The following is a 27,321-nucleotide window of genomic DNA, read 5'->3' on the forward strand; positions in this document are numbered from 1 at the left end:
CTCAGGTGTTGCTGAGGTAAAAGATCAGCAGTCTGCTTAATAAATGGTGCAATAGGCTCTGATGGGAGAGTGGGGAGAATAAAATGGGATTTATGTAAATGGATGGCTTGATGGTTTGTTTGGAATTATGGAACAAACTCTTTGGCCCATCAAGTCCACGGCTGTGTAGTGATTAGTGCGACACTATTATAGCTTGTGGCTTCAGAGTTTGGAATTCAATCCCAGCATCACCTGTAAGGAGTCTCTGTATGTTCTCATCATGGAATGCATGGGTTTTCTCTGGGTCCTCTGATTTCCTCCCACAGTCAAAAGCCATACTCAGACATCCCACCCTGCAAAAACTCATTTTAGGGAGGTAGCACCATCAATTTGCGGGAGACTTCCAGGACTTCCAGGAGAGGTGGGATGTTTGCAATAGAGTAGCTCCTTAGCAGCTAGCCAGCTAGTTTAAATAACGTTAGCTATGCTAATGAATGAATGACACCTGTTAAACTCACCTCAACACGTCTTTTACAGTCTTAACCCACCATGGGCAATAGAAAAGTCATTGTTGCAAACAGTGCAGCGAGCAACACTGTCATTATTTTTGAACCCCGTTAGGCAGGAGTACACTTTAGGGTAGTCTGGGGTGACGTACGTTTTATATTTTTTTGGAACACTCTGCCATGGCGCGCTCTCGCTTGCGCTCTCTCTCTCGTGGTGGCTCGCGCGCTCTCGTTTGCTTTCTCGCTCTCTCTCTCTCGCTTTCTCGTTCACTCTCTCTCGTTCTCTCTCTCTCTCGCACGCTCGCTCTCTCTCGTGCACGCGCACTCTCTCTTGCTTTTCTCCCGCTCGCTCTCAAAAAAATTGATTTCCGTGATATTGTATATAATTTGCGGGTATCAGGGAGCCACTATTAATATGCGGGAGACTCCCGGAAGTTCCGGGAGAGGTGGGATGTCTGCATACTGGGCAGGTGAGTCGGTCATTGTAAGTAGTTCCGTGATTAGACCGGGATTAAAATTCTGGTTGCCAGAAGTTGCTGGGCTGGAAGGGCCTATTCCAAGCTGTACCTCTAAATAAAATCTGAATAAAATACAAAAAAGCGCAAGACCTAGGGGAAGAATTAGGCAATTCGGCCCATCGAGTCTGTTCCACTATTCCATCATAGTGATTTATTATCCATCTCAAACCCATCCTCCTGACTTCTCCCGGTAACCTTTGATGCCCTTACTAGTCAAGAACCTATTGACTTGGCTTTAAATATACCCAATGACTTGCCCATACTGCACGACTTCATGACGGTAGAAGAGGCTGAATATTCTGCTTCTCCTGATGTTTTGGTGGCAGATGGAGCACTAGAGCTAGCCCCTCACCAAACAAGCCAGTTCACTTTGCATCAAAAACTTCGGAAAAGCAATCACAATTTACTCTTTTAACTGCAGACAAAAGAAGTAGATGATGGCTGTGATCTGCTTGCCCCTTTACACTCTCCCTGAGGACCCACAACCTTCCTCTGATTTTCCCCCCACCCTACTTCTCCCTCCAACACAAATTTGCTGATCTGTGCAGATCGCTCTGCTAGCCTTTTTCTTTCCCTTAAGTCTATTTACACATTGGTTTTAATGAGAGTATTTACACTGTTACTGCAGGAAATGGTGGTTTAGGATGTTTGGACTGTACTTGTTGAAATATGATCCCAGGATGTTTGCACTCCTTTGCTGGAACTATAAACTGTGTATCTGTGTTACAGTCCCTCAGAAAGGGATTGATTTGCTTGCCTAATATAAAGTAAAGAGTTTCTGGCTGAATAAATCATTGTTTTCAAAATACACTTGCACCCAGTCGGTTCTTCCTACTTTGAAGTTATTCTTTTGCACTGGACTCCAAAAGCCTTCTCCAGCCTTTCTGAATGAACTTGTAAAGAAAACCGCACCGAATAAAGTTCATACTTGCTCAGCCTGTGTTGGTTGATTAGCCTGTGGATGCCATGTTGGGACTTGTTAGCATTGTGCCTACTTGAGAATTGCAGAGGTATGTTACTTAGGAGAGTAGAATGAAGGTGTATGCTGTTGATTTTTGCAGTCAGTTTATGTCTTAAATATGAATGTATTTATATGATGCCTTTCAAGACTTCAGGGAATCCCAAAGAGCCTTACAGTCAATGAGTGTTGTCACTGTTATAATGTAGCCGACACTGCAGCCAAATTGTGCACAGCAAGTTCCCACACACACCAATGAGATAGCGAAGCTGGCGATTTCCCCCATTCCTCTTTGAAAAATGCCATGGGATCTTTTATGCTGTCAACAATGTAATGGCTCATCCAAAAGACTATACTTCAGGGAACAGGGCAATTCCTCAGTATTACACAGACTTAAGGTTCAAGTCTGCGGAGTGGGAATCAAATTCACAACTTTCTGACACGAAGTCACATCCGACTTGGCTGATATCTAACTGAGAGATTAATTGTATTATTTTCTTGAATAGTATCAGCATTGCTGCAACAGGAGACTTTGGATGTCATTGCTGTGTGCACCAGAGGTCGGCCATAACTAACGCACGTGTCAAGACCAGAAACACATTACCAGGACCATTGCAATTCTACACCAATCACTGCTAGAAGGGGAAATCACAGTAGCACAGTGCTATTACAGGTTGGAGCATCAGAGTTTGGAGTTCAATTTCAATGTCGAATGGGAGTACATAGAAAGCATGCATTTTCCCCGGGTGCTCCGGTTTCCTCCCACAGTTCAAGGACGCACAGGGCAGGTGAATTGGTCATTATAATTTGTCCTGTGATCAGGTTAGGGTTAAATTGGGGCTTTCGGGATTCCTCGAAGGGCCTACTCCACGCTGTATCACTAAATATATAAAGTGGACAACGGACACCAGAACAAAGGCTTCACACATCCTGGGAAAGTGGCCAGCAAAGCCCAGGACCCAGTTCTAAATGATTCTCGAAATTAAATTGAGAAAACATGGTAAATATTCAGCGAGTGGGAGACGCAGATGGCGAGAGATAAAGGGCTGTTTCAGGTCAATAGCCTGTCATCACAAATTCTATAATGACTATCCTTATTTCATGTTTTTTTTATTCTGCTGAAGAGAAAGGAATTAATAAGCAAAACAAAAAAATGCTGAAGGGTCATTAACAAAAAAGACATTAACTCTATCTCCTGCAACACACAGAATACTGGAGGAACTCAGCAGGTCAACAGCCTCTATGGAGATGAATAAACAGTTGACGTTTTGGGCCGAGACCCTTCATCAGGACTGGGAAGGAAAGGGGAACTCTATCTCTTTCTTTTTCCAGACACCATGTGCTCTGCTGTGTAGATTGCAGTATCCTTTCTCATCAAACAAGCACCTTAAAAATGCCAAAGGGAACTGCATTTTAAAGTTGGATGACCAGTTCGATCAGCAGTTAGCATAATGCTTTACGGTAATACCGATTGGAAGATCAAGAGTCAATTCCCACTGCTATCTGTAAGGAGTTTGTACGTTCTCCATGTGGCTGCCTGGGTTTCCTTGGGGTCCCCTGACTTTCTTTCAACACTCCAAAAAGATGTACGGGTCAGGGTTTGTAAGTTGTGGGCATACTATGCTGGTGCCAGAAGGTGAGGTGCTCCCAGACAATTGCAGGCTGCCCCAGCATATTGCAAACAATGACGCAAGTAATGCATTTCACTGTACGTTTCAATGAACATGCAACAAACAAAATAAAAAGCTAATCTTTAATCTCTTTATTCTATCTTACCTTGGGCCACTGGTACAATTTGAAGGATTGGTAATATTCTGTCAGTGGAAAGCAGTATGGAGCTTAACGTCCTTACAACTGGACATCCATACACAGGTACCAATCAGTTTGAGACAGTCTGTACAGGTAGGTACAAGTCAGTCCGAGATGGTCTGCACGGGTCAATACTGATCAGTGTGTGTGAGACGGTCTGCATGGATTGGAACCAGTCAGTGTGAAATGGTTTGCAAGGGTCAGAACCAGTCAGTGTGAGGTGGTCTGCATGGATTGGAAGTGGTCAGTAAGAGATAGTCTGCACAGTCAGTGTGAAACAATCTGCATGGGTAAAGTTTTAGTTGATGAGACATGTCAAGGAAATGGAATGGCCAATCTGAGAACCCACGAGAGGTGGTCAATCACAGGTCAACACCAAGTCAAGGAGAGAGGTACAATAATACAGGTAATGTAGCAGTCAGTGAGAGATGACCTGTGGGTGTGAAAGCTTGTCAATGGGAGAGGCTCCACAAGGGTAAATATCATTTAAATAGAGTGACTTTATTTACTGCAAGTACTGAGTTTCTGTCACCGATCAGTGATCAACAATTTCTATAATAGTCATCCTTGTTGAAACAATTTTTATATTGATTTGTTAATTTGTGTTCGTTTTTGGAATGTATGTTTTCAGGATAGTTTTATGCCTCATTACATAATCAAACAAGTGTACAAAAGACAAATAACAGTGAGGGCAAAGGTCTCACCCACATTTAGAAGATAGAACAATCTACATGAACTGAACTGGAATTAAAACCTTCCATTAATCACTTCACTTATGTTTAGTAACAAGAAAAGTAAACTTACCTCCTGGGAGAGGAATGGTATAATTTGTGCACAGATTGTGCTCAGTCTCTTCACAATTTCTGCCTGCAACATATAAAAAATAATCAGAAACTGTGGTTTACTCAGTGGCCACTTTATTAGGTACACCTGTACATCTGCCCTTTAATGCAAATGTCAAATCAGCAAATCATGTGACAACAACACAATACAAAAAAAGCATGCAGACATAGTCAAGAGGATCAGTTGTTGTTCAGACCAAGCATCAGAATGGGGAAGAAAACGTGATCCAAGTGACTGATCATTGATGCTAGATAGGGTGGTTTGAGTATCTCAGAAACTGCTGACCCTGTGGGATTTTCAAGCATAACTGTCTAGACTTTAGAGAGAATGGTGTGAAAAACAAAGAACATGCAGTAAGCACCAGTTTTGTGGGTGAAAATGTCTTGTTAATGAGAAAGGTCAGAGGAAAATGGCCAGACTATTCCAAGCTGAGAGGAAAAGAACAGTGACTCAAATAACCAGTGTGCAGAAGAGCATCTCTGAATGCACAACATGTTGAACCTTGAAGCGGATGGGCTACAGCAAAGATGATGGTGATCATACACTCAGGGGCCACTTTATTAGGCAGAGGAGGTACATTAAAAAGTGGCCACTGAGTGTACATTTATAACTGGATCGCCCAAGGCTTACCACCTCAGTGTCATTGACATCCATTGTCATCACAGTAACTTTGCATATGGCAACGTATGCTGTGGCCATACATACTTATAGAGTTAGCTACACCCTGGTCTTTGGTCCAAAACTAGAAACTAATTCAAAGAATGATACATATAAACATCTTCTGTTGAATGCATTAAACACACAATGTTCGAGCTGAACTCTGCTTCTGAAACTCAGTTCCACTGAAGTCAATTTCAGAAGCAGAGTTCAATAGACATGATAACTCTTTCAGGCATTCAGCACAGGCCAGTAACTGGGAGGGGTCCTGCTGGATGACCATATCCACTCGGTGCACCACACTGCATCGGAGGCACTGGAGAGCATGCAGAGGAGATTATTAAAATGGCAACAGGGAGAGGGGATTCAGTTATGTTGGAAGATTGGAGGGGCTGGAATTGTTGTTCTTAGAAAATACTTGAAATGTTTTCAATATGATGAAGGGTACAGCATTTTCATTAATACATTGAGACCTAATATATAACATACACAGGTATTTGAAATGCAGACACACCACAAGACTCTCCTGTCCAACTGGATCACAATATGAACAGACATAGATACAGAGAGAATAGTATATTTGAATCACAGACACTCATAAGAACCCACTTCAATTGCACCTTCCAGCACTATGTCTGCGTGCAGCCCTGCAGGTCATGGTCCTTCAAGCACGCATCGAGACGTTTTAAGCATGATTAGGCTTTCTGTTTATCACCACTTTAGGGAATGAATTCCATGCTCATAAGACTACAAAAAGCTTCACATTCATTAGACAGGGCGAGCTTGAACTTAGGGCCAGTGATTAAAATGCACAATAATTTAAGATTCAAGTCAGAAGACCTAAAGGGAAATTTTTTTACAAAATGGAACTGATTTCCTGATAGGGTGGTGGAAACAGCTTAGTGGATCATATACACCAGGGGCTACCAACCTGGGATAGTTAATGGTAGGAGGTCTATGCCAAAAACAAGGTTGGGTACCTCTGATCTAAACAAAGGAGTGTGAGCCTGCAGTTAAACTTGCAACATGGGACACCATTCAGCCCAATGACTCCATACTGGCTCCCACAAGAACAATTCATCAGTCTCATCCCTCTTTGAATTTCCCAGTAACTGTGCAAGTTATTCTTTCTCTGACACCCATCAACCATTTTTTGATTTTCTTTTGCCAATTGCCTACACTGATTTTAAGTTAAGCCTGGTTTATACTTCTGTGTCAACGCGTCGCCGCAGACCCTACACAAAGCCGACGCGGAACCCTAGGCGAGAGTCTGCGTTGCTGTGACGCCTACCTCTCCCAAAATGTAACCGCGCGTCGCGGCAACGTAGACCGTAAGAACCGTGATTGGTCCGCTTGATAGCATCGCATTTCCTCCTACGCTGCAATAGCTTCCCATTGGGCGACTGAGGGCAGGGAAGGAACTGTAGCTGCAATACTTTCCATAAAGCTTTACAGACCTCCGAAATTATGGAGGACACATTTCGTTTTTACGAAAAAAGATGCTTGTTTCTTGTTTACCCCAAGAAAGACTACCATGACCATGAAGCCTTGCGGGGAAGGTGAGTGCGCATGCATGACGTGCGCGAATTGCAGAGCGACGCAGACGCACCAACGCACAAGTATAAATGCTCACAACGCGGGTAAGTCAGTTGCGTAGGTAACGGTGTCCAGTTAGCGCAGAAGTATAAATCAGGCTTTACAGTGGCCATCTTACCTACCAACATTCCTTTAGATTGTGGGAGAGAAATGGAGGACCGTGGGATGGAGAGATCATGAAGTCATGGGGAGAAAACACAAACTCCACAGATTTGTTTACTCGTTATGAGAATGTGTTTTCAATGAAAGTGGGAACCAAACAATATAAAGTTCCAATTCTACCTCCTTCCATGTTAGATATCTGCATTCCATTATATTGTTTTCCAAGCAGATAAATAATCACTGCCACTTTAACAGCGAATAATCTCTAATCTGAACGGCTGTTGCTACACCAACTAAAAAGCAAGCTCTTAATTGCATAAACACAACATTTATTATGAATACACACCTTATTAGTTAGATACATCTTGTAGGAGTCGTGTATCTGTTCTCGATCTACCTTGTATTCTGTGTTGCGGAGTTTGTTATGTTAACTAGTCACGAGTGGGGGCACGGTAAAATTGAAGGGAATAAGTTTCGTATTCTTGGTTATTTCGTGGCAGTTTGTAGCTTGGGACCGGCGGAAGTCATATTGTTAGCTGACCACAGAGGTAGTGTTCAATAGTGCTTGGGTATGCTTAAGTTTCATTGCTTCAAGATTGCATGTTTGCTAATTTCTAATAAAGGATTGAATAAAAGATTAGACTTTTAGAGGGATCGTTGGAGCTGGGGGCGTGATGTGCAAGTATAATAACGCCGTAGCAGTCGCAGGTTAATGGCAATTATAATGTTTTGGTTTTGTTTTAGTCTTGCCCTGTAGGTTTATTAATAAAGAAATAATGAATAAATATGATTTTTTTAAATCCCATGACAGCCTGGTAAATCTGAATCATAGTATGTACACTGCCCACTCAACAAAAAGTGTGCAATCTCCTGAGAAGAGGGGGGAAAAAAGTCCAGGATGGTTTTGGGAGGGGGGGGGTGAGGGGTGCAAAGTAAAGAAAATCTCAAATTCTTCTTCAACCCATCCAGGTAAGAAATGATATTGCATTACTGATGGACTGAACTGAAACACTAATTCCGTTTTTATTTCTCTCCACAGAGCAGTTGAGTACTTCCAGTATTCCCCGATTTCTGCTCGGGTTTCCATCCTGTATGATCATATGCTTTTCTTTTATTGGCAAGGAGCAGCTGAGCCAAATAGCCTCTTTCTGTGCGGTTGCATGTTACATAGAACATAGAAATCTACGGCACATTACAGGCCTTTCAGGCCACAATGTTGTGCCGACCATGAAACTACTCTAGAAACTGTCTAGAATTACCCCACTGTATAGCCCTCTATTTTTGTAAGTTCCATGTACTTATCTAAGAGTTTCTTAAAAGACTCTATTGTATCCTCCACCACCACCATCGCCGGCAGTGTAGTCCATGCACCCACCACTCTCTGTGTGAAAAACTTACCCCTGACATCCTCTCCGTACCTACTTCCAACCACCTTAAAATTATACAATAAAGAGTTGGTTTCCAAGATGGAATTAAGCAAGCTGGCTAATACAGAAGACTGTGGTTAACATTCCAAGCGTTAACCATGAAGAAAAATACACTTAGAAAACATTGACAATAGCAAGCAAGGGAGCCAGAACCAAGGCACTGACTGTGATGCACAACAAATTCATCCTGATATCTGTCCGTCTAGGTACCATATCCAATGAGGACTTTGTTGACCATGGTTTTCCATATAGATCTATCCTTTGTTTTTTGGATGACTTCCATTTCCTCGATGTGTAGCCACCTGGCTATGCTTTTGATGTACATAAGCCGAGGTCTTCCTCTAGGTTTACTCCCCTCGATCTTTCCAGAGAGTATGAGTTTTTCTAGTTCATCTTTCCGCATGATGTGTCCTAGGAATCTGAGTTGTCTTTCTCTTATTGTTGGTATGAGTGATCAAACTGCTTGGGCTGTTCTGAGAACTTCTTCATTTGATGTGTGTGTGGTCCATGATATTCTTAACAATCTCCTGTAGAACCATAATTCAGCTGCTTCTAGTCTCTTTTCCATTGCTGGAGAAATGGTCCAGCATTCACTTCCATAAATCAGGATAGAATAAATGTAGCACTGCAGTATTCTGTTTTTAGTGTACGTGCTCATCTTTCTGTCTGTTAATATGGTCTTCATTTTTTGGAAAGCTTCTTTTGCCATTGCTATTCTGTATTTGATATCTGTGTCGCACCTGCATCCTGCTATACAGAGAATAAACAGAAAGGGAAGAAAGGAAGCTCACGGAATGCTGAAGGACAAATTATGTTCCGGAGACTTGTGCTCAGTTTAACCTTACGTGGCAGCTGATGAGCATCAAAGATTTCAGTCAGAAGGCAGGAGAATGAGATTGAGAGGGATAATAAATCAGCCATGATGGAAGGTGGAGCAGACTTGGGCCGAATGGCCTAATTCTGTCCCTATGTCTTATTCACTGGATTAGTATGCATGATTTTATCATTGAGGAAAAAATTGGAAAACATGTTTGGAAAATGCTAGCCATCTCTGCTAATTCAGCACAGGTAAAGCATAATGACAAAATGACAATGAGAAGTAAATAACACTTCTCAGGCAGTCATACATCAATAAGCAGCACTAGACAGTAGATGCAATGTAAATGACACTGGAACACCCCGGGAAATATCCCCATCGAGTGTACTATAATTGAATGCTTTGAAATGTTTATTTTTAACATCAGTGAAGAGCATGGTCCCATTAGCTGATGGCTGAGTACAACTCTCACTGACCTACAGCAACAACTTTCATCTATAAAGCGCTGTAAACGTCATGAGACATCACAAGGCTCCTTGTCAGATTTTGCTTGTTCAGTCCTGCAGTGAACTACAAGAAGAGCTGCCAGCTCAGAAGAACATAAACTGGTTTGGAGGGGTAGGTTTTAGAGATTAAAGAAGGTAGAGACTGAGAGGGGAATTCTGGAGCTTAAGGCCTGAAGGTATAACGACAAAACGGAGAGTGATTAAGATAGAGGAAAAGCACGAGGTCAGAACTGAAAGAAAAGACTCTGCCCAAAATGTCAGCTCTTAATTCCTCTCCATAGATGCTGCCTGGCCTGCTGATTTCCTTCAGCATTTTGTGTGTGTTGCACTGAAAGAATGGAGATGTCTCAGAGGGTATGAGGCCTGTAGCTACTGAGTGATTAAAAGCATTCACCGCAGAGACAGATTTTTATATTTTAGAAGCATCATGGAATATTGCATGATGGACAGGAAACCTGGAGCTGAGGCAATAACCACATCCGCCGTGAAAGGCAGAACTGGTTCGTGGCCGGGCGGTTTAACCCTGCTCTTGCTTCTTACAATCGTATTTGACAGGCTCCTGTCAAACAAGTGCAAATATTTAAAGAAGGCAAAGCTGAAGAAAAATACACTTAGAAAATGGTGACAAAACCAAGCAAGGGAGCCAGAACCAAGGCACTGACTGCGATACATAACAAATTCTTCCTGATATACAGAGAATAAATTAGAAGGGGAAGAAAGGAAAATATATTAGTTTTTAGCAGAATCAGAATTAGGTTTAATATCACCGGCATATGTCAAGAAATTTGTTGTTTTGTGGCAGCAGAACATTGCAATATATAATAAATTACAAGTATATATTAAAAAAATAAATTAAGTAAGTAGTGCAAAAGAGAAGAGAAAATACTGAGTAAGTGTTAATGGGTTCATTGTCTATTCAGAAATTGATAGCAGTGGATAAAAAGCTGATTCTGAAAGATTGAGTGTGTGTCTTCAAGCTCCTGTACCTCCTCCCTGATGGTAGCAATGAGAAGAGGGCATAGAAACATAGAAAACCTACAGCACAACACAGGCCCTTCGGCCCACAAAGCTTAGAAATTACCTAGGGTTACCCATAGCCTTCTAGTTTTCTGAACTCCATGTACCTATCCAAGAGTCTCTTAAAAGACCCTATCGTATCCGCCTCCACCACCGTCACCGGCAGCCCATTCCACGCACTCACCACTCTCTACGTAAAAAACTTACCCCTGACATCTCCTCTGTACCTACTCCCAAGCACCTTAAAGCTGTGCCCTCTCGTGCTAGCCATTTCAGCCCTGGGAAAAAGCCTTTGACTATCCACATGATTAATGCCTCTCATCATCTTATACACCTCTATCAGGTCACCTCTCATCCTCCGTTGCTCCAAGAAGAAAAGGCCAATTTCACTCAACCTATTCTCAATAAGGCATGCTCCCCAATCCAGACAACATCTTTGTAAATCTCCTCTGCAACCTTTCTACGGTTTCCACATCCTTCCTGTAGTAAGGCGACCAGAACTGAACACAGTACTCCAAGTGGGGTCTGACCAGGGTCCTATATAGCTGCAACATTACCTCTCAGCTTTAAACGATTGATGAAAACCAATGCACCGTATGTTTTCTTAACCACAGAGTCAACCTGCGCAGCAGCCTTGAGTGTCCTATGGACTTGAACTCCGAAATCCCCTCTGATCCTCCAGGCATGTCCTGGGTGATGGGGGGACATAATGATGGATGTCACCTTTTGGAGGTGTCCTTGATGCTGGGGAGGATAGTGTCCATGATGGAGCTGGCTGAGTTTACAACTTTCTGCAGTTTTTTTTCCCTATCCTGTGCAGTGGCCCCTCCATACCAGACAGTGATGTAACCAGTTAGAATGCTCTTCACTGTACATTTGTAGAAATTTGAGAGCGTCTTTGGCAACATACCAATTCTCCTCAAACTTCCAATGAAATATAGCCGCTGTCGCGGCTTCTTTTTAACTGCATCAATATGTCTGACCCAGGATAGATCATCAGAGATGTTGACACCCAGGAACTTGAAACTGCTCACCCTTTCCACTGCTGATCCTTCGATGAGGTTTGGTGTGTGTTCCCTTGACTTACCCCTCCTGTACATTGCACTTCATGACCATAGCACAATATAGCCAATGAAGTGCATTGTTTCTTGCATTGATTGATTGATTGGTTGTCTGTCACATCCGATGATGACAAAGAAGCTAGAGGGAGAAAGTATCTAAAGTGGAAAAGCTGTTGCATTGGGGCAGTTCCACTCTCTTGGGCTTGAAAGTTTGGGTGCAGTCGCTTGTGTAGTTATCACTTCCGGGGTCTTCCTTGGTTGCAGTGGATGACCATAACTTCTTCTGTGTCTTGCCATAAAGCATTGCAGAACTATCTTCCTCTGCATTGGATCTTGCTATTGATCTCAGCCGCCCAGCCTACTGGAGTTGACTTCACATGCTTGGACATCATGGTGTGAGACCAACTAGCTACCCGCACCTGGTTTAGCCCACCTGCTGAAGCGGTGTCCCAGGGTGTGGCTGCTGTTGCCTGCAAACTTGGAGCTACAGGCGAGAACTGAGTGTCTGGTGGGGACCAAAGGTGAATGGACATGCAAGCCCCTTCACCAGGGGTTAATTGCATGATAACAGTAATTAAACCTCAATAAGTGCACAGCAAGCTCTCAATCCTCCAGCGTCTGGAGTTCTTTGAAGAACCAATAGTGAAGAGCATATTAATGAGACGGTTCATTGAAATAGCACCTAGACTTCTCTCAAAAGGTCAGGAGTGAGAACCAGTCTGATATTCCAGAATACGAATCTGATTTATTATCAAGGATGTGTATCGTGAAATTTGTTGTTTTTCAGCAATAGTACAGTGCAATACAAAAAAGTGTTATAAATTACAATAAGAAAGACATAAAAATAGTGGAAAAAGAAAGCAAAATAGTGAAGTAGAATTCATGGTCTGTTCAGAGAATGTGGATTGCACTGTGGTGTCGTAGTCAAGTTACTGGAGATCCACAACACTAATCCAGAGACACAGGTCTGAATCCATGGCAGCAAGGGAAATTAAATTCAAGTTATTAAAAATGAAATTTAAAAGTAAAGATAATTTCAGTTACAGTAAACAGTCTATCGGATAGTCATTGATGTTAGTCAGGAAAGAAAGTTTGCCAGTCCTGAACTGAGATAGACCCACGAATGACTGAATTTAAACTGCCTCGAAATTTAATTTTCCCCAGCTGACACTGATTCAACCTGAAGTCTCGGGATCAACTGGGTACAACTCTAGCTGCGAGTCCAATAACTTGCAACAGCACCACGTGATCTGTGCATTCCAGCTTCGGGCAAGTGGAATAGTTGACTTGTTCCTACTCCTGGTGTTGGATCATCAGGCAAGAGGTCCGGGAGTCTTATGTCCCTAGCCACCAGATTCAGGAACAGTTATTACCCTCCATCCATCAGAGCCCTGAACCAGTGTGGATAACTTCAATCACCTCAACTCTGAACTGATTTCACAACCTATAGCTTCACTTTCAAGGACTGTACATCTCATGTTCTCAGTATATACTTTTTTATTTGCACTATTTGTCTTCTTATGCACATTGGTTATTCGTCCGTCTTTATTTATGTGTAGTTGTTCATAAATTCAGTTGCGTTTCTTTGTTTTCCTGTAAATGCACACAGAAAATTCATCTCAATGCAGTATATGGTGACATACGTGTACTCTAATAATAAATTTACTTTGAAATTTGAAAACAAAAGATCTCCTTTACCCAAGTCATTCCATCTCTACAGTAAAGGGAAAGATTTCTTGTCCTTCTTCTGAACCCTGAAGCAACTTTTGTTTGCCTAGACACACCGAGGTATTGGTGCTGGAGCCTCTTGAAAAACTAACATTAAACAACACGGAAAAATAGGACTAACACTCCATTCATATGCGCATTCTTCTTTTGCACTTTGATTGTTTGTCACTCTTTATATATTGTTTTTCATAGATTCCACTGTATTTATTTATTTTCTGTAAATGCCTGGAAGAAAGTGAATCTCAGGGTTGCATGTGATGTTATATATGTACTTGGATAATAAATTTACTTTGACTCTGATCCAGCTTTTGAGTCATGCTATGCAAGCACAGCGTAATACTTCAAAGAACATGCACTCCAATTATTGTCCTTCAAAAAGCATCAGTCGCTGGAACACCCAATCATAAACACAAAAGATTCTGCAGATGCTGCAAATCCAAGAGTAACACACACAAAATGCTGGAGGAACACAGCAGGGCTGGCAGCATCTATGTAAAGGTTTCAAAGGTACAATTTAATGTCAGAGAAATGTACGCAATATTCATCCTGAAATGCTTTTTCTTCATAACCGTCCACGAAAACAGAGTGCCCCAAAGAATGAATGACAGTCAAATGTTAGAACCCCGACGTACCCACCCCCCAGCTCCCCACTCTCACGCATAAGCAGCGGCAAGCAACAAACCCCTCTCCCCCCACTGGCAAAAAAATGTGCACCTGCACCCGCCACCGAGCACAAACGTGAGCAAAGCAACAGTAAAGACACGGACTTGCAGTTACCCCAAAGACTACATTGTTCACCTGGCATTCGACATACCACATGTTCTCTCTCTCCCTAATAAGGGAGAAAGAGGTGTCTAATGAGCAGGGAGACATAACAAACAACTCGCTGGTTTATGATGTTAAAAGTCCGCCACGTCGCTTTCTTCGAGCTCTGTGCCCAAAGATCTCGAGTCTCTGGACACACAGCCTTAGATATTCCGGCTCCCCCGATAACATATTTCAGGGTGAGACCCTTCATCAGGATTGGAAAAGAAGGTGGAAGAGGCCAGAATAAGAAATTCGGGGTAGGGGAAGGAGAACAAGCTAGAAGGTGATAGGTTACGCTAGGTGAAAAGTTGACAGTTTTCCACGGATGCTGCCTGACCTGCTAAGTTCCTCCAGCACTTTGTTTGTGTTGCATTGGATACACAGCAGTTTGCTAGAGTGTTTCCTGCATTACAACAATAATTAAATCTCACAGTTCTTCATTTACAGTATTGCGTTGTGTGCCACCATAAGGTCATGGATGATGCTTTATCTAACTTTTTTGCCCTTTACAGCAATATAACCAGATCTTCTGGGGGGGAAGAAAAAGGTAAATGAAAATTAAAATTGCAGTGCTTTGTCTCTGTCGTATTCCATGCAATGTTCTGTGGTTTTCCGAGAAGTAGCGTATAGTCACTCAGTGGGTCACAAAATGTGCAGGTAGTAGTGGGGCCATCTCAACATCCAAGAATGGGGCCAAGTAAACAATCAGAAATAAAAGCATGTGAGGTCGCAAAAATAAGGTCCGTCTCCAATAAACACGTTTTACTTTGGCTGAAAGAACAGCACTCAAATCAGGAAACAAGAGGCCACAGAACATTTCTTGTGAAAGGTCTCATGTTAACATCCGGCTGTTTTGAGGCATCAATACAATTAGAACGACCGTGGCTGTTGTCATGGCAATGGTATCTACAGGACACGGCATACTGCTGCTACTATACGCCTGCCACTGCAGCTCTCTTCTCCCCGCTGTAAGCAATGGAACAGGGGCAGAGACAGGGAGGGGCTGGTGGGGTAGAGCCTGCAATCATGAACGTTTCATTAGAAAGACTGCCAGTGCTTTACACAATTAAATAAATTATTTCCAAATGTGATGTCAAACACGGCTGTTCGAGCCCCTGGGCTTCACAGGCAGTAAAGCAGCAAGTAAATTAAACTGAAAAACTCTCACAAGAAGTGCCACAGAGGACTGATGAGAGATTCCTGTGAAGATTACTGGTCTGGAACAGGTTAAAATAAAGCACAGGGGAAACATGCTACAACAGACATCAAAACTGTTCTGCTTGCAAGTTAAAAAAAAATCAGGACATTTTAATCAGCATAATTTGAATATTCACCCAGTTTAAAGTATCACTGATCGTAAATCTAGGTTTCCTCAAAAGTGCTTCTTAATGATTGAGTTGCCATTAAGTGGGTGGAAGTCACAGGAAAAAGTGAATCTGGTTAGCAGTATCACTGTATAATGGAACCAAACATTATTACGGGGGTAGAATCTTCCATTTTCCCTACATTCCTCAGTCCATCCCTACCATCTTCCATTTGATGCGATACAGAGGTTTCATCCATCAATTCCAGGTAGTAAAATTCAAGGAAGGGTGAAGGATTCACCCAGGATGTCGGCTAATTTTAACCAACATCAGTCCAAGTGGATTCAAAGCAACACACACAAAATGCTGGAAGAACTCAGCAGGCCAGGCAACACCTTATGGAAAAGAGCAAACGGTCGACTTTTCCAGCCGAGATCCTTCATTGAGACGGGAAAGAAAGATGAAAAGTCAAAGTAAGAAGGTGGGAGGGGGGGGGGGAGGGAAGGAAGAAGTACAAGGTATTTGGTGATAGATTACACCGGGAGAGGGAGAGTGGTGAAATAAAGAGCTGGGAAGTTGTTAGGTGAAAGAGATAAAGGGCTGAGGGAGGGGGAATCTGATAGGAGAGGATAGAAGATAGCAGATTCAAAGATTGCTCACTTCATAGCTGCCAGTGAGGTCTCACTGTGCTTGAAATATTTGCTGTATTTGTCTCACGTAACAAACCGTGGCACTTCTCACAGAATTAATCGCGCTACAAGTACTTTGTGGTATTTGATGGGTTCTAAATGACTGTGTAATAAAAACAGATTGCCGAAGGTATTCAGCAGATGAAGCAATATCTGCAGACAAAGAAACAGAGTTAACTTTGCAAATTTTAGCCCTTTCAGCTGAACTGGGACTATCTCACAATGCTGAGTATTTCCAGCATTTGCGTGCTTTGCAAATATTCAACAGCAGCAGCGTTTGGCTTTCTGGAAGGTTTTGTGTGCAAATTGTATCTTCCTTCAAGCGAGACAACCCTCTGCTTCATCTTTCTACAAGATATGTGTTCTCCCTGCTTGAGAATGATGCTCCATTTCATAGACCAGTTGTCAGCTCTCCTCAATTCCCTTGAAGAACACAACTTCTCATGTCCTATTTTAGTAAGGCCTGTGTTATTTTATTGCTTAACCTAAATTGGAGGTTGCTGGCAATGCAAGCATTTATCACCTCAACTTAATTGCCCCTTAACCAAGGAAGCAGGAAAGAATCAATTACATTGGGCAGCAGTTATCATAGTGCAATTACAGTACCAGCGAACCCTCGATCAATTCCCACCGCTGTCTGTAAGGAGTTTGTATGTTCTCTCTGTGACCATGTGAGTTTCCTCCAAGTGCTCCAGTTTCCTCCCACATTCCTAAGATGTACGAAGATTAATTGTTTACATGGGTGTAATTGGGTGGAGCGGGCTAGTTGGGCCAGAAGGGTCTTTTACCCTGCTGTATCTCTAAACTGGGGGTACATTTCTTTTACGAAGGGCTTTACCATACCAGATGAGACAATCTGGTCTTTTTTTTTGTTATCACATATATAAGAAAATCTGCAGATACTGGAAATCCAAAGCCACTCCCCCCCACCCCTACACACACACACACACACACACAGTGCTAGAGAAATTTGTCAGGCCTTTTGTCAGGCCAGGCAGCATCTATAGAAAAGAGTAAACAGTCGACTTTTCAGACTGAGTTCCTTCACCAGTTCACTTGCCCCATCAGTCTTTTCTTTTTCATTTACTCTTTTCTATTTTTGTTGTTACTACTGATTAGCTTTTTCTTTTAGATCATGATTTCCCTTGCATTTCCTTCCCTTTCATAATAGATCAAGGTGCCTTTGATAGAAAATCCTACAAAAAGTAATGGATATGGTCCAGTCCATCACGGGTAAAGCCCTCCCCACCACTGGGCACATCAGTATGAAACACTGTCGCAGGAAAGTAGCATCTATTATCAAGGCCTCCCACCACCCAGGACATGCTCCCTTCTCACTGCTGCCGTCAGGAAGGTGGTACAGGACTCACACCACCAGGTTGAGGAACAGTTGTTACCCCTCAGTCATCAGGCTCCTGAACCAAAGGGGATAACTTCACTCACCCCATCACTGAAATGTTCCCACATTTCTGAGAATGTTCTACGAGTCTGTGGTGGCCAGAGCTATCATGTTTGCTGTTGTGTGCTGGGGCAGCAGGCTGAGGGTAGCACACACAAACAGAATCAACAAACTCATTCGTAAGACCAGTGATGTTGTGGGGATGGAACTGGACTCTCTGACGGTGGTATCTGAAAAGAGGATGCTGTCTAAGTTGCATGCCATCTTGGACAATGTCTCCCATCAATGTATTGGTTGAGCACAGGAGTACATTCAGCCAGAGACTCATTCCACCGAGATGCAACACAGAGCGTCATAGGAAGTCATTCCTGCCTGTGGCCATCAAACTTTACAACCCCTCCCTTGGAGGGTCAGACACCCTGAGCCAATAAGCTGGTCCTGGACTTATTTCCTGGCATAATTTACATATTACTATTTAACTATTTATTGTTTTATTACTATTTTATTATTTATGGTGCAACTGTAATGAAAACCAATTTCCCCCAGGATCAATAAAGTATGACTATGACAACCAGTGGACTCACTTTCAAAGACTCTTCATCTCATGTGCTCGATATTTATTGCTTATTTATTGATTATTATTAGTTTTGATTATTATTATTATTTTGTTTTTATATTTGCACAGTTTGTTCATTGGTTGAATGTCCAGGTCGGTGCGGTCTTTCATTGATTCTATTATGGCTATTATTCTATTATGGATCTATTGCGTATGCCCGCCGGAAAATGAACCTCAAAGTTACTTCGAATTTCTTTAATTACTCAGGTTAAACTCGACAGTTATTGTGCTTTGCAAAGTCACATCACTGGATCAAGAAACCAGACCTCTGGACATTAATTCAGCAACTCGTGCAGGACAGCCTCTGAAAGCAAGGGTAGCCAACCTTAGATTCGAGAGAAGGAAGGAAGCATGGTGCTGCGGGGGGGGGGGGGGGGCTAAGGCTATGTAATTTTGACCCTCCCTTTCACCTCTTGCTAAGATACAGCACTCTAGATAAACAAACCTATAACAGAAACACTGCTTCTAATTGGATGATGTAGAAACACAGACAAGAAACATGTCATTAAGATTCACGCCATAATTAAACCTTGTTGCACACGCACTCCAATTAGAGCTCATCCCGCTGCCACTGTGTTTACTGCATGGATGAGTGCCATTGTTTAAAGGAAAACAGAATATTTTCAAGTGCAGGAGAGAAGAATCCATCCCATCATCCACTGTGATTTTTAACCGTATATAAAAAATATATTAAAGTGGCAAGACGGAAGAAAAAAAAAGAGGGTCTATTAAACAAAAGATAAATGAGAAAATTAGCAGTGACCCAAAGCAAGTCGTTAAGATACCTCAGTGAGCGTTATTTGCCATTACACAGATTGATGGGTCGGGCTGCAGCAACAATCTGTCACAAATGTGCACACGCTTCAGTAGCACATGAAAATTGTGTTCTCCTTCATTGTTTGTCACTGGGCACCTTGCCAGCTCCATTCCTCTGGCAGCCTGCCTGCTTTTTGATGTGCGCACATATTCAGCCTGATTGATAGAGCAATGCGGCAGAACGAATTATGGCCATGAAATCGGTCCGAGGAGCTGGGAGCAGTCCCTGGCCCAGCGAGGCGTCCACTTATTTGTATTACGACAGCAGCGCCGGCAAGGTCACTGGCAGCCAGTTCCCAGAAAGAAGCCATCCAAAGCTATTTACCCACGAGAAGAGAGCTCTTTTTTTTTATTTACCCGGAAATCAATACTCCACTGGCTCCGAGCACACACTAAGCAAGAGTGACAATTTGCCAATGACAAAGCAAGGTTGATGAGGGATGAGAGAGGACGGAAGTTAGGGAGAGGGAGGGTGGGTCATACTGATGACAAGGAAGAAGGAAAGGCTTTCAGTTCTATCATACACGCACCTCAATGTGCTTTAAGCCGGTGCGTAAAGAAGGGCAGCTCGATTATCATGGGAGGTGCAGCAATTAATTTGCTTAGAATAAGCCCTCATTGTAATAGTGACCAGATAATCTGTCACATTAAGGAAGGTTGTGGGAACAGTGGAGTTGTGACGTGGGAGGAACTGTCACAAAATGCCAGAGGAACTCAGTAGGCCAGGCAGCATCTACGGAAAAGAGTAAACAGTTGACACCAAACAGCCAAAATCCTTCATCTGGACTGGAAGGATAGAAGTCAGAGTAAGAAATGGGGGGGGGGGGTCGTGAGGATGAAGTACAAGGTGGTAGGTGATTGGTGAAAACAGGAGAGGGGGAGGTGTGAAGTAAAGAGTTGGGAAGTTGATAGATGAAAGAGTTAAGGGATAGGAGAACAGGGAATCTGATAGGAGAGGGTAGAAGACCATGGAAGAAAGGGAAGGAGGAGGAACACCAGAGGCAGGTGATGGACAGGTAAGGAGATAAGGTGAGAGAGGGAAACAGGAAAGGGGAATGGTGAGGTGGTGGGCGAGGGGGGTTCAATTACCAGAAGTTTGAGAAGTCAATGCTCATGACATCAGGTTGGAGGCTACCCAGACAGAATATAAGGTGTTGCTCCTCCAATCTAAGTGTGGCCTCATCGTGGCAGTAGTGGTGGCCATGGACTGACATGCCGTGTTTGTGATGTGGGAGCTAATTTTTAAAGCTGACTGTGAAGAGAAGGCCATGGGAAGTGGGGAGAGTTTAAGGGAATGGGAGGAGGGAGGAACAACAGTGAAGTGGGGGATGAGAAGGAGGTTGGGCAGGGCGGCCACTGCTACAAGTGGCGTGGTAGTGTAGCAGCTAGTGTAACTCTTTGTAGTGCCGGCTGTAAGGCTGAGGTTCAATTCCCATCATGATCTGTAAGGAGTTTGTAAGTTCTCTCCACGACTGTGCGGGTTTCCTCCGGGCACTTCAGTTTCCTCCCACATCCCAGAAAAAACAAACAGTTAAAGTTAGTGAGTTGTGGGCGTGCTATGTTGGCGCCAATGCTTGCGGGCTGCCCTGCACAATCCTCACTGATTTGAGTTGACTCGAGCGACACATTTCACTGAATGCTTCAATGTACATGTGAAAACTAAAGCTAATCTTAATCTTAAGGACAGAACAGCGTAGAGATACAAGAGGTCACAGAAACTGCAATCTGGAGAAACAAACAGTCTGCTGGAGAAACTCGAAGGTCAGGTAGCATCTCATAGTCATAGTCATAGTCATACTTTATTGATCCCAGGGAAAATTGGTTTTCATTACAGTTGCACCATAAATAATAAACAGTAACAGAACCATAAATAGTTAAATAGTAATATGTAAATTATGCCAGTAAATTATGAAATAAGTCCAGGACCAGCCTATCGGCTCAGGGTGACTGACCCTCCATGGGAGCAGTTTGATGGCCACAGGCAGGAATGACTTCCTATGACACTCTGTGCTGCATCGCGGAGGAATGAGTCTCTGGCTGAATGTACTCCTGTGCCCAACCAATACATTATGTAGTGGATGGGAGACATTGACCAAGACGGCATGCAATTTAGACAGCACCCTCTTTTCAGACACCACCGTCAGACAGTCCAGTTCCATCCCCACAACATCACTGTACAGAAGGAAAAAAAATTGCATGGCCACACTGAGCAATTGTCTTCTACCTTTTAACCCTCTGCTAGACCCTATTCTCCAGTTGGTGATGACGTGGAAACAGAGCCACAAAAGCCAGCATCCCCTTGACAATCTCTGGTGCATTGCGTCATTCTTACGTGAATATAAGATCCACATTTAATTTCCAGTATAGCTCTGACTGTATGTAGCACCACGGTAGCATAACGGTTAATGCAATGCCCTTACAGTTCAGGAGTCCAATTCCGGGGCTGTCTGTAAGGAGTTTGTATGTTCTCCACATGAACCATGTGGGCTTCCTCCCACAGTCCAAAGATGTACCAATTAGTAGGTTAAACGGCCACTGTAAATATTCCTGTGATTAGGCTAATGTTAAATAGGATGTGTTTGCTGGGTAGTGCAGCTCATTCTGCCAGAAGGGCCTGTTTCACACTGTATAAGCCAGCATTTCCTGACAGAATGGCCTATTCTCCTTCTTGCACTTTCCGGCTGGATACTAGTCAGCCCTGCTGCGTTAGCTTGGCAGCCTATTACTACTGAGCACTGCCAGTCCTGCCCTCTGCAAAAGTGCCTTCACTTGAAGCCATTTATTATCACATTGATTGAGGGCACTGAATGGGGTCACCAGCCACACACAAAACAAAAATCATTATTTTACATTTTTGATCTAATGCCCTCAGGGCTACAGTGGCAACCTGCTCCATTTAGAATTCATAACAAGTTGGGGATTATGTATACCGTAATGGAAATTCAATACATTAAGGGCTTGGCATGAAGCAAGATTACAATTTGTAACCTGGGCAAGACAAAGAAATTGCAAGATAGTCATTAGAATGTTTGTCTTGTCTCCACAACTAGTTACAGTGAATTGAGGCATGAATGATTCAAGACTCCAGATTTCAGGAGGGTGGTACAGAAACCCGCAGGCCCACACTCAGCAATTCAGGAACCGCTTCTTTCCCTCTACCATCCAATTTACGAATGGACATTCAATCCATGAACATTACCTCACTACTTTTTAAATTTCTATTTTTGCACTTATTTAATGTAACTATTATATATCTCACTGTAATTCAGCTTTTTTTCTATTATTATGTATTGCATTGCTCTGCTGCTACAAAGACAATAAATTTCACAACATATGCCAGCGATATTAAACCTGATTCTGATTGCCTGATGTCACTTGCAGCACACAAGTGTAAAGGAGAATGAAGAGTTGCACTGGGTTCTGATGCCTCTTCTGGCATTGTGCGTCTGTACCATTACGTATTTCGCTGGTTGTACTGATTTTTGCCAGACTGCCGACCATCCCGTTCGCCTCGTCCAAGTGGACACCAGCAGCAAGTTAATTCGTTACAAGGTGTGGAATTTATTAAGGAAAGATAGGAATTGTAGCCTCTCAATTCTGTTGGATTCTTTCATCTTTTACACCCACACACACCCAGTTTTCATCACTAGTTGGGATTATAGAGGAAAAAGACTTGGTCCCCTTCCAGTATTGCTAAAGCCAGTAAAAGCAGCAAACAGCTGCCCTTCATGGTGATAATATGATCTTGGGCTTGCTTAAACCCGGACCTCTCCTGCTACCGTGGGTAACTGAATCACCAGGAGAGGGAATTCATTGTACTTATGTCTTAAAGTCTTAAAATCAGAGACACCTCTAGACAAGTTCCAATTGATGCTGGTGCCAGTGACTTGCCAGGATGCAAGCTTTGTCTAGACTGGGGCAACCTCAATATAAACTTTCATTGGATTCCCCACTGGTTAAAATGAATAGGGATTCCTAGTAAGTGGCTATTATGGGGTAAATGAGACATACCCACTGGGATCCAGCAGCCAAGCTCCAAGTGTAATATCAGGGTAATTCACAAGCCCAACACATCAGTCTACCTCCAGCAGAAGTGAAAATAACCTCGAGGTCATTCACATAATCTGCAAGAATTAATGGTATGCATAACGAAACCGCACGGAGCATCAGGCAGGCTAAAAGGCATCATCTGGGCAGCTCTCATTCTAAAACACCACATACTTCAATGAATTATGTATAGCTGTCAGTTTACCACCTACTGAATCTTCTCAACTTATCAGCTGCCTTGTCTGTACAGGACAAGAAGGCTAGTGAGACAGGGGATTGGGCGTCCAACGTGGTGTGAAAAGGAAAATGGTCTTCTGCAGCACTTAGTCCTTATGCCTGGCTGACTCACAAAATGTGATAATAATCAGGGTTCCAATTAGTGTCACTTCAATATAAAATATGATTTTTCTGAAGCTAAGTTCTACAAATAGAACTGCCACTGATGAGTTAATAGGTGATTCACTGATCCTCCCTGAAATAACCTCGTGGCCACTGCCCTCTCCCTAACTTATGAAGTGACAATGCTGCTTTGTGGGCAAAACTCTGACCTCAGAGTTATTAGTTCAAGTCCCATATCTGAATTAACTTTACCTCTTCCACCGATCATCTCCCAGCTTCTTACTTCATCACCCCTCCTCCACCATCCACCCTCCTCTGTCCTGGTCTCACCCATCGCCTGCCAGCTGATACTCCTTCCCCTCCCTCTTGCCTTCTTCTCCTGGCTTCCTTCGCCTTCCTTTTCGATCTCGATAAAGGGCCTCAGCCCAAAACGTCGACTGTTTATTCCCCTCCACAGACGCTACCTGACCTGCTGAGTTCCTCCAGCACCTTTTACACGTTGCTCAAGATTTCCAGCAGCTGCAGCATTGTGTGTTTAAAATCTGTGCAGATATTCGAGCAGTGTGCGAAAGGAGCTCGGCATAGCCTGAGGTGTAGCTGTCAGGATGGCGATTTGTTATTGAGACAGCATGGAAGCAGGCCCTGGGCAGTGTATTGTGGAGAGGTAGGGTGTATGTGCAGTGAATTGTGGGTAGGTAGGATGGTGAGTGGTTACAATCAGCTGTTGAAGGGCTGGGATCAGTCATCAATTGGAGGCCAGACCCCAGGGCAGCAGGAGGGCATTGTTTCAGGGTGTATATCTGGAAGCTGTTCCAGAAGCCTGCATTGAAAGCCACATGCCATATCTGCGGCCCTTTCCTGTAGCAGTGGAAACCCTGCGGCTGGCACTCTGATGTTCTATGTTGCTGGATGTCACATGTAAAATGATGGAGGAATTCAACAGGTCAGGCTGCAGCTAGGAGGTCCTGGTGAAGTATCTTGGCCAAAAACATCACCAATTTATTCCTCTCCATAGATGCTACCTGACCTGTAAAATTCCTTCAGCATTTTGTGTGTTACTCTGAGTTTCCAGCATTTACAGAACCTCTTGTGCTGCTGGACAGCGTGACCCTAATCAGGACCCTCTGTGTTTTGTGTCAGATGCATAGAGACCCCCAGAAAGAAAACCCCTGCCTTTCCAACCTACATAGTAAGTCAGTGAATTCCAATTGTTTCCTTTTTGCAGTAGCCCCCATAAATGTGGCACTGCACCATCCAATATCTAGGCAGCTGTACTTCTGATGAGATACTATGCCAAGTGACACCTGTATTCTCAAGTGGTTGCAGAGAGGGTCCCTCACTTGGTATTTGACAGATTAGCTGGCTATTATCACCCTCCTTTAAGGAGCTCCTTGCCAACAGACAGAGCGAACCCATCTACTTCGGCAGGGAGGACAGTAATTGGGGTATAATTTTAAATGAATTAGAGCAGGAGATCTGGCAATCTATCTGAAAGAGTGGCGAAGGCAGAATCTCTCATTACATTCAAGAAGTTTCTGTTGACAGTTTGCTGTTTTGCTGTTGTGTGCTGGGGCAGCAGGCTGAGGGTAGCAGACACCAACAGAATTAACAAACTCATTCGTAAGGCCAGTGATGTTGTGGGGATGGAACTGGACTCTCTCACGGTGGTGTCTGAAAAGAGGATGCTGTCTAAGTTACATGCCATCTTGGTCAATGTCTCCCATCCACTACGTAATGTACTGGGTGGGCACGGGAGTACATTCAGCCAGAGACTCATTCCTCCGAGATGCAGCACTGAGCGTCACTGGAAGTCATTCCTGACTGTGGCCATCAAACTTTACGACTCCTTGCTTGGAGGGTCAGACACCCTGAGCCGATAGGCTGGTCCTGGACTTATTTCATAATTTACTGGCATAATTTACATATTACTATTTAACTATTTATTACTATTTTCTATTACTATTTATTATTTCTATGACTATTACTATTTACTAATAGTAATATTACTAGTACTATTTCTATTACTATTTATTATTTATGGTGCAACTGTAATGAAAACCAATTTCCCCCGGGATCAATGAAGTATGACTATGACTATTTCTGTGTCAGCTCTTTCATTGCCTTAATCTATAAGACTATAGACCAAGAACTGGGAAGTCAAATTTACCTAAACAGTCGATCTTTGGCCAAAGGGCAGCACAGTGGCACAGCAGTTAGCGTAATGCTTTTACACCCCCCCAGGTTCAATTCACACCACTGTCTGTAAGGAATTTGTACATTCTCCCCATGAATGTCTAGGCTTCCTCGCACATTTCAAAGACATACAAGTCTGTACATTAATTGGTCACATAGGCTCGTTGGGCTAGAAGGGCCTGCAACTGTGCTGTATCACTTTAAAGTCTCTAAACTCCAAATAGAAAATGGCCTTGTCCTGCTCCATAGTCTTCGATAATTCTACGAAATGGGCTGTTACATTTTAGGGCAGTACCTCATGCTGGCTTCAGCAGAATTAAACTAACTGCCCAGATTTCTTTCTCTCAAATCATTTTCCATTTCCCCAACCTCGCAGAACTTTGCACTCACTTCTTTTGACCACCTACGGCTGCTGCACTTGTATAGGAACTTAAATCTGCCAGTGACCTGCAGGGGTCCATAACATTATATTGCAAAATCGTGCATGCATTTTCCTATGCACACTTTCAAGGACTCTTCATCTCATGTGTTTGATATCTTATTGCTTATTTATTTATTTTATTTGCACTGCTTGTTCGTCCTGTTGGGTGTGAACTTTCATTGATTCTATTGTGCTTCTTCATATCTACTGTGAATGGACGCAATAAAATGAATCTCTGGGGTTGTATATAGTGTACTTCGATAATAAGTTTACTTTGAACTTCTAGAACTTTGAAAGTGGAAATTAATAGGTTCTTAGGGGCGGCACAGTAGTGTAGTGATTATCATAGCGCTTTACAGTTCCAGCAACACGGGTTCAATCCCCTCAAATGCCGGTAAGGAGTGTGAACGTTCTCACCCTGACCGTGTGCGTTTCCTCCAAGTGCTCCGGTTTCCTCCCACAGTCCAAAAGACGCACCGGTTGGTAGGTTAATTGGTCATTGTAAACTGTCCCGTGATTGGGCTGGGATTAAATTGGGGGTGGCTGTATGGTGTGGCTCAAAGGGCTGGAAGGGCCTATTCCACTCAATAAATAAATTAAATAAACAGTAAGAGAGTTAAAGGTTACAGGAGAAGGCAGGAGAATGGGGTTGAAGAGTATAATAAATCAGCCAGGATGGAATGGTGGAGCAGACTCGATGGGCCAAATGGACTAACTCTACTCCAATATCTATGGTCTTATGTCTGTCTCTTAGATTATTTTTGGGTAAGACCTTTATCCAAACACAGCCACCCCACCCACAACTGCCTCTGTTATTTGGATTTTACTAATTCTAAGTGTGCTGTACTTAGCCAATCACGTAGTCAGTAGAACTACTTAGAAATTATTCCTGCTTTACTAGTATGTTAAACTCTCTCCTGTGCAACTCATTGTAGTAGCTGCTTAGAAGGTTCACCATGCCCAATCCTGTTCTTGCTCAATGCTGCTTGTGGCATATTACTGGAGGCAAAGGATGGTGAATGTGAAAAATAATGGAAGTGACCCAGTCACATTCAATGGGTTAAAGAAAAGATAAACCTGACACTCCAAACACTACCATGCAGTTAACTTTCTGAATATTTATTCCTGCTCCAGAGAAGTTGGGCAGCCACTGAGCACGTAACAAG

General features: G+C 43.1%; 1 protein-coding gene across 6 annotated transcripts in view; it reads right to left on the reverse strand.

Annotated features, from left to right (window-relative positions):
• The window catches only part of LOC140188241 (transducin-like enhancer protein 4), a 270,566-nt gene that overhangs the window by 153,744 nt on the left and 89,501 nt on the right, over positions 1-27,321 (reverse strand). For all 6 annotated transcript variants that reach the window (XM_072244330.1, XM_072244328.1, XM_072244327.1 and 3 more), the window contains exon 5: positions 4,575-4,637. In XM_072244330.1, the coding sequence (XP_072100431.1) occupies positions 4,575-4,637 (63 nt within the window). The remainder of the gene's footprint in view (positions 1-4,574; positions 4,638-27,321) is intronic.

Source organism: Mobula birostris, chromosome 26 (genome assembly GCF_030028105.1).
Source record: "Mobula birostris isolate sMobBir1 chromosome 26, sMobBir1.hap1, whole genome shotgun sequence".
NCBI classification, from domain to species: Eukaryota; Metazoa; Chordata; class Chondrichthyes; order Myliobatiformes; family Myliobatidae; genus Mobula; species Mobula birostris.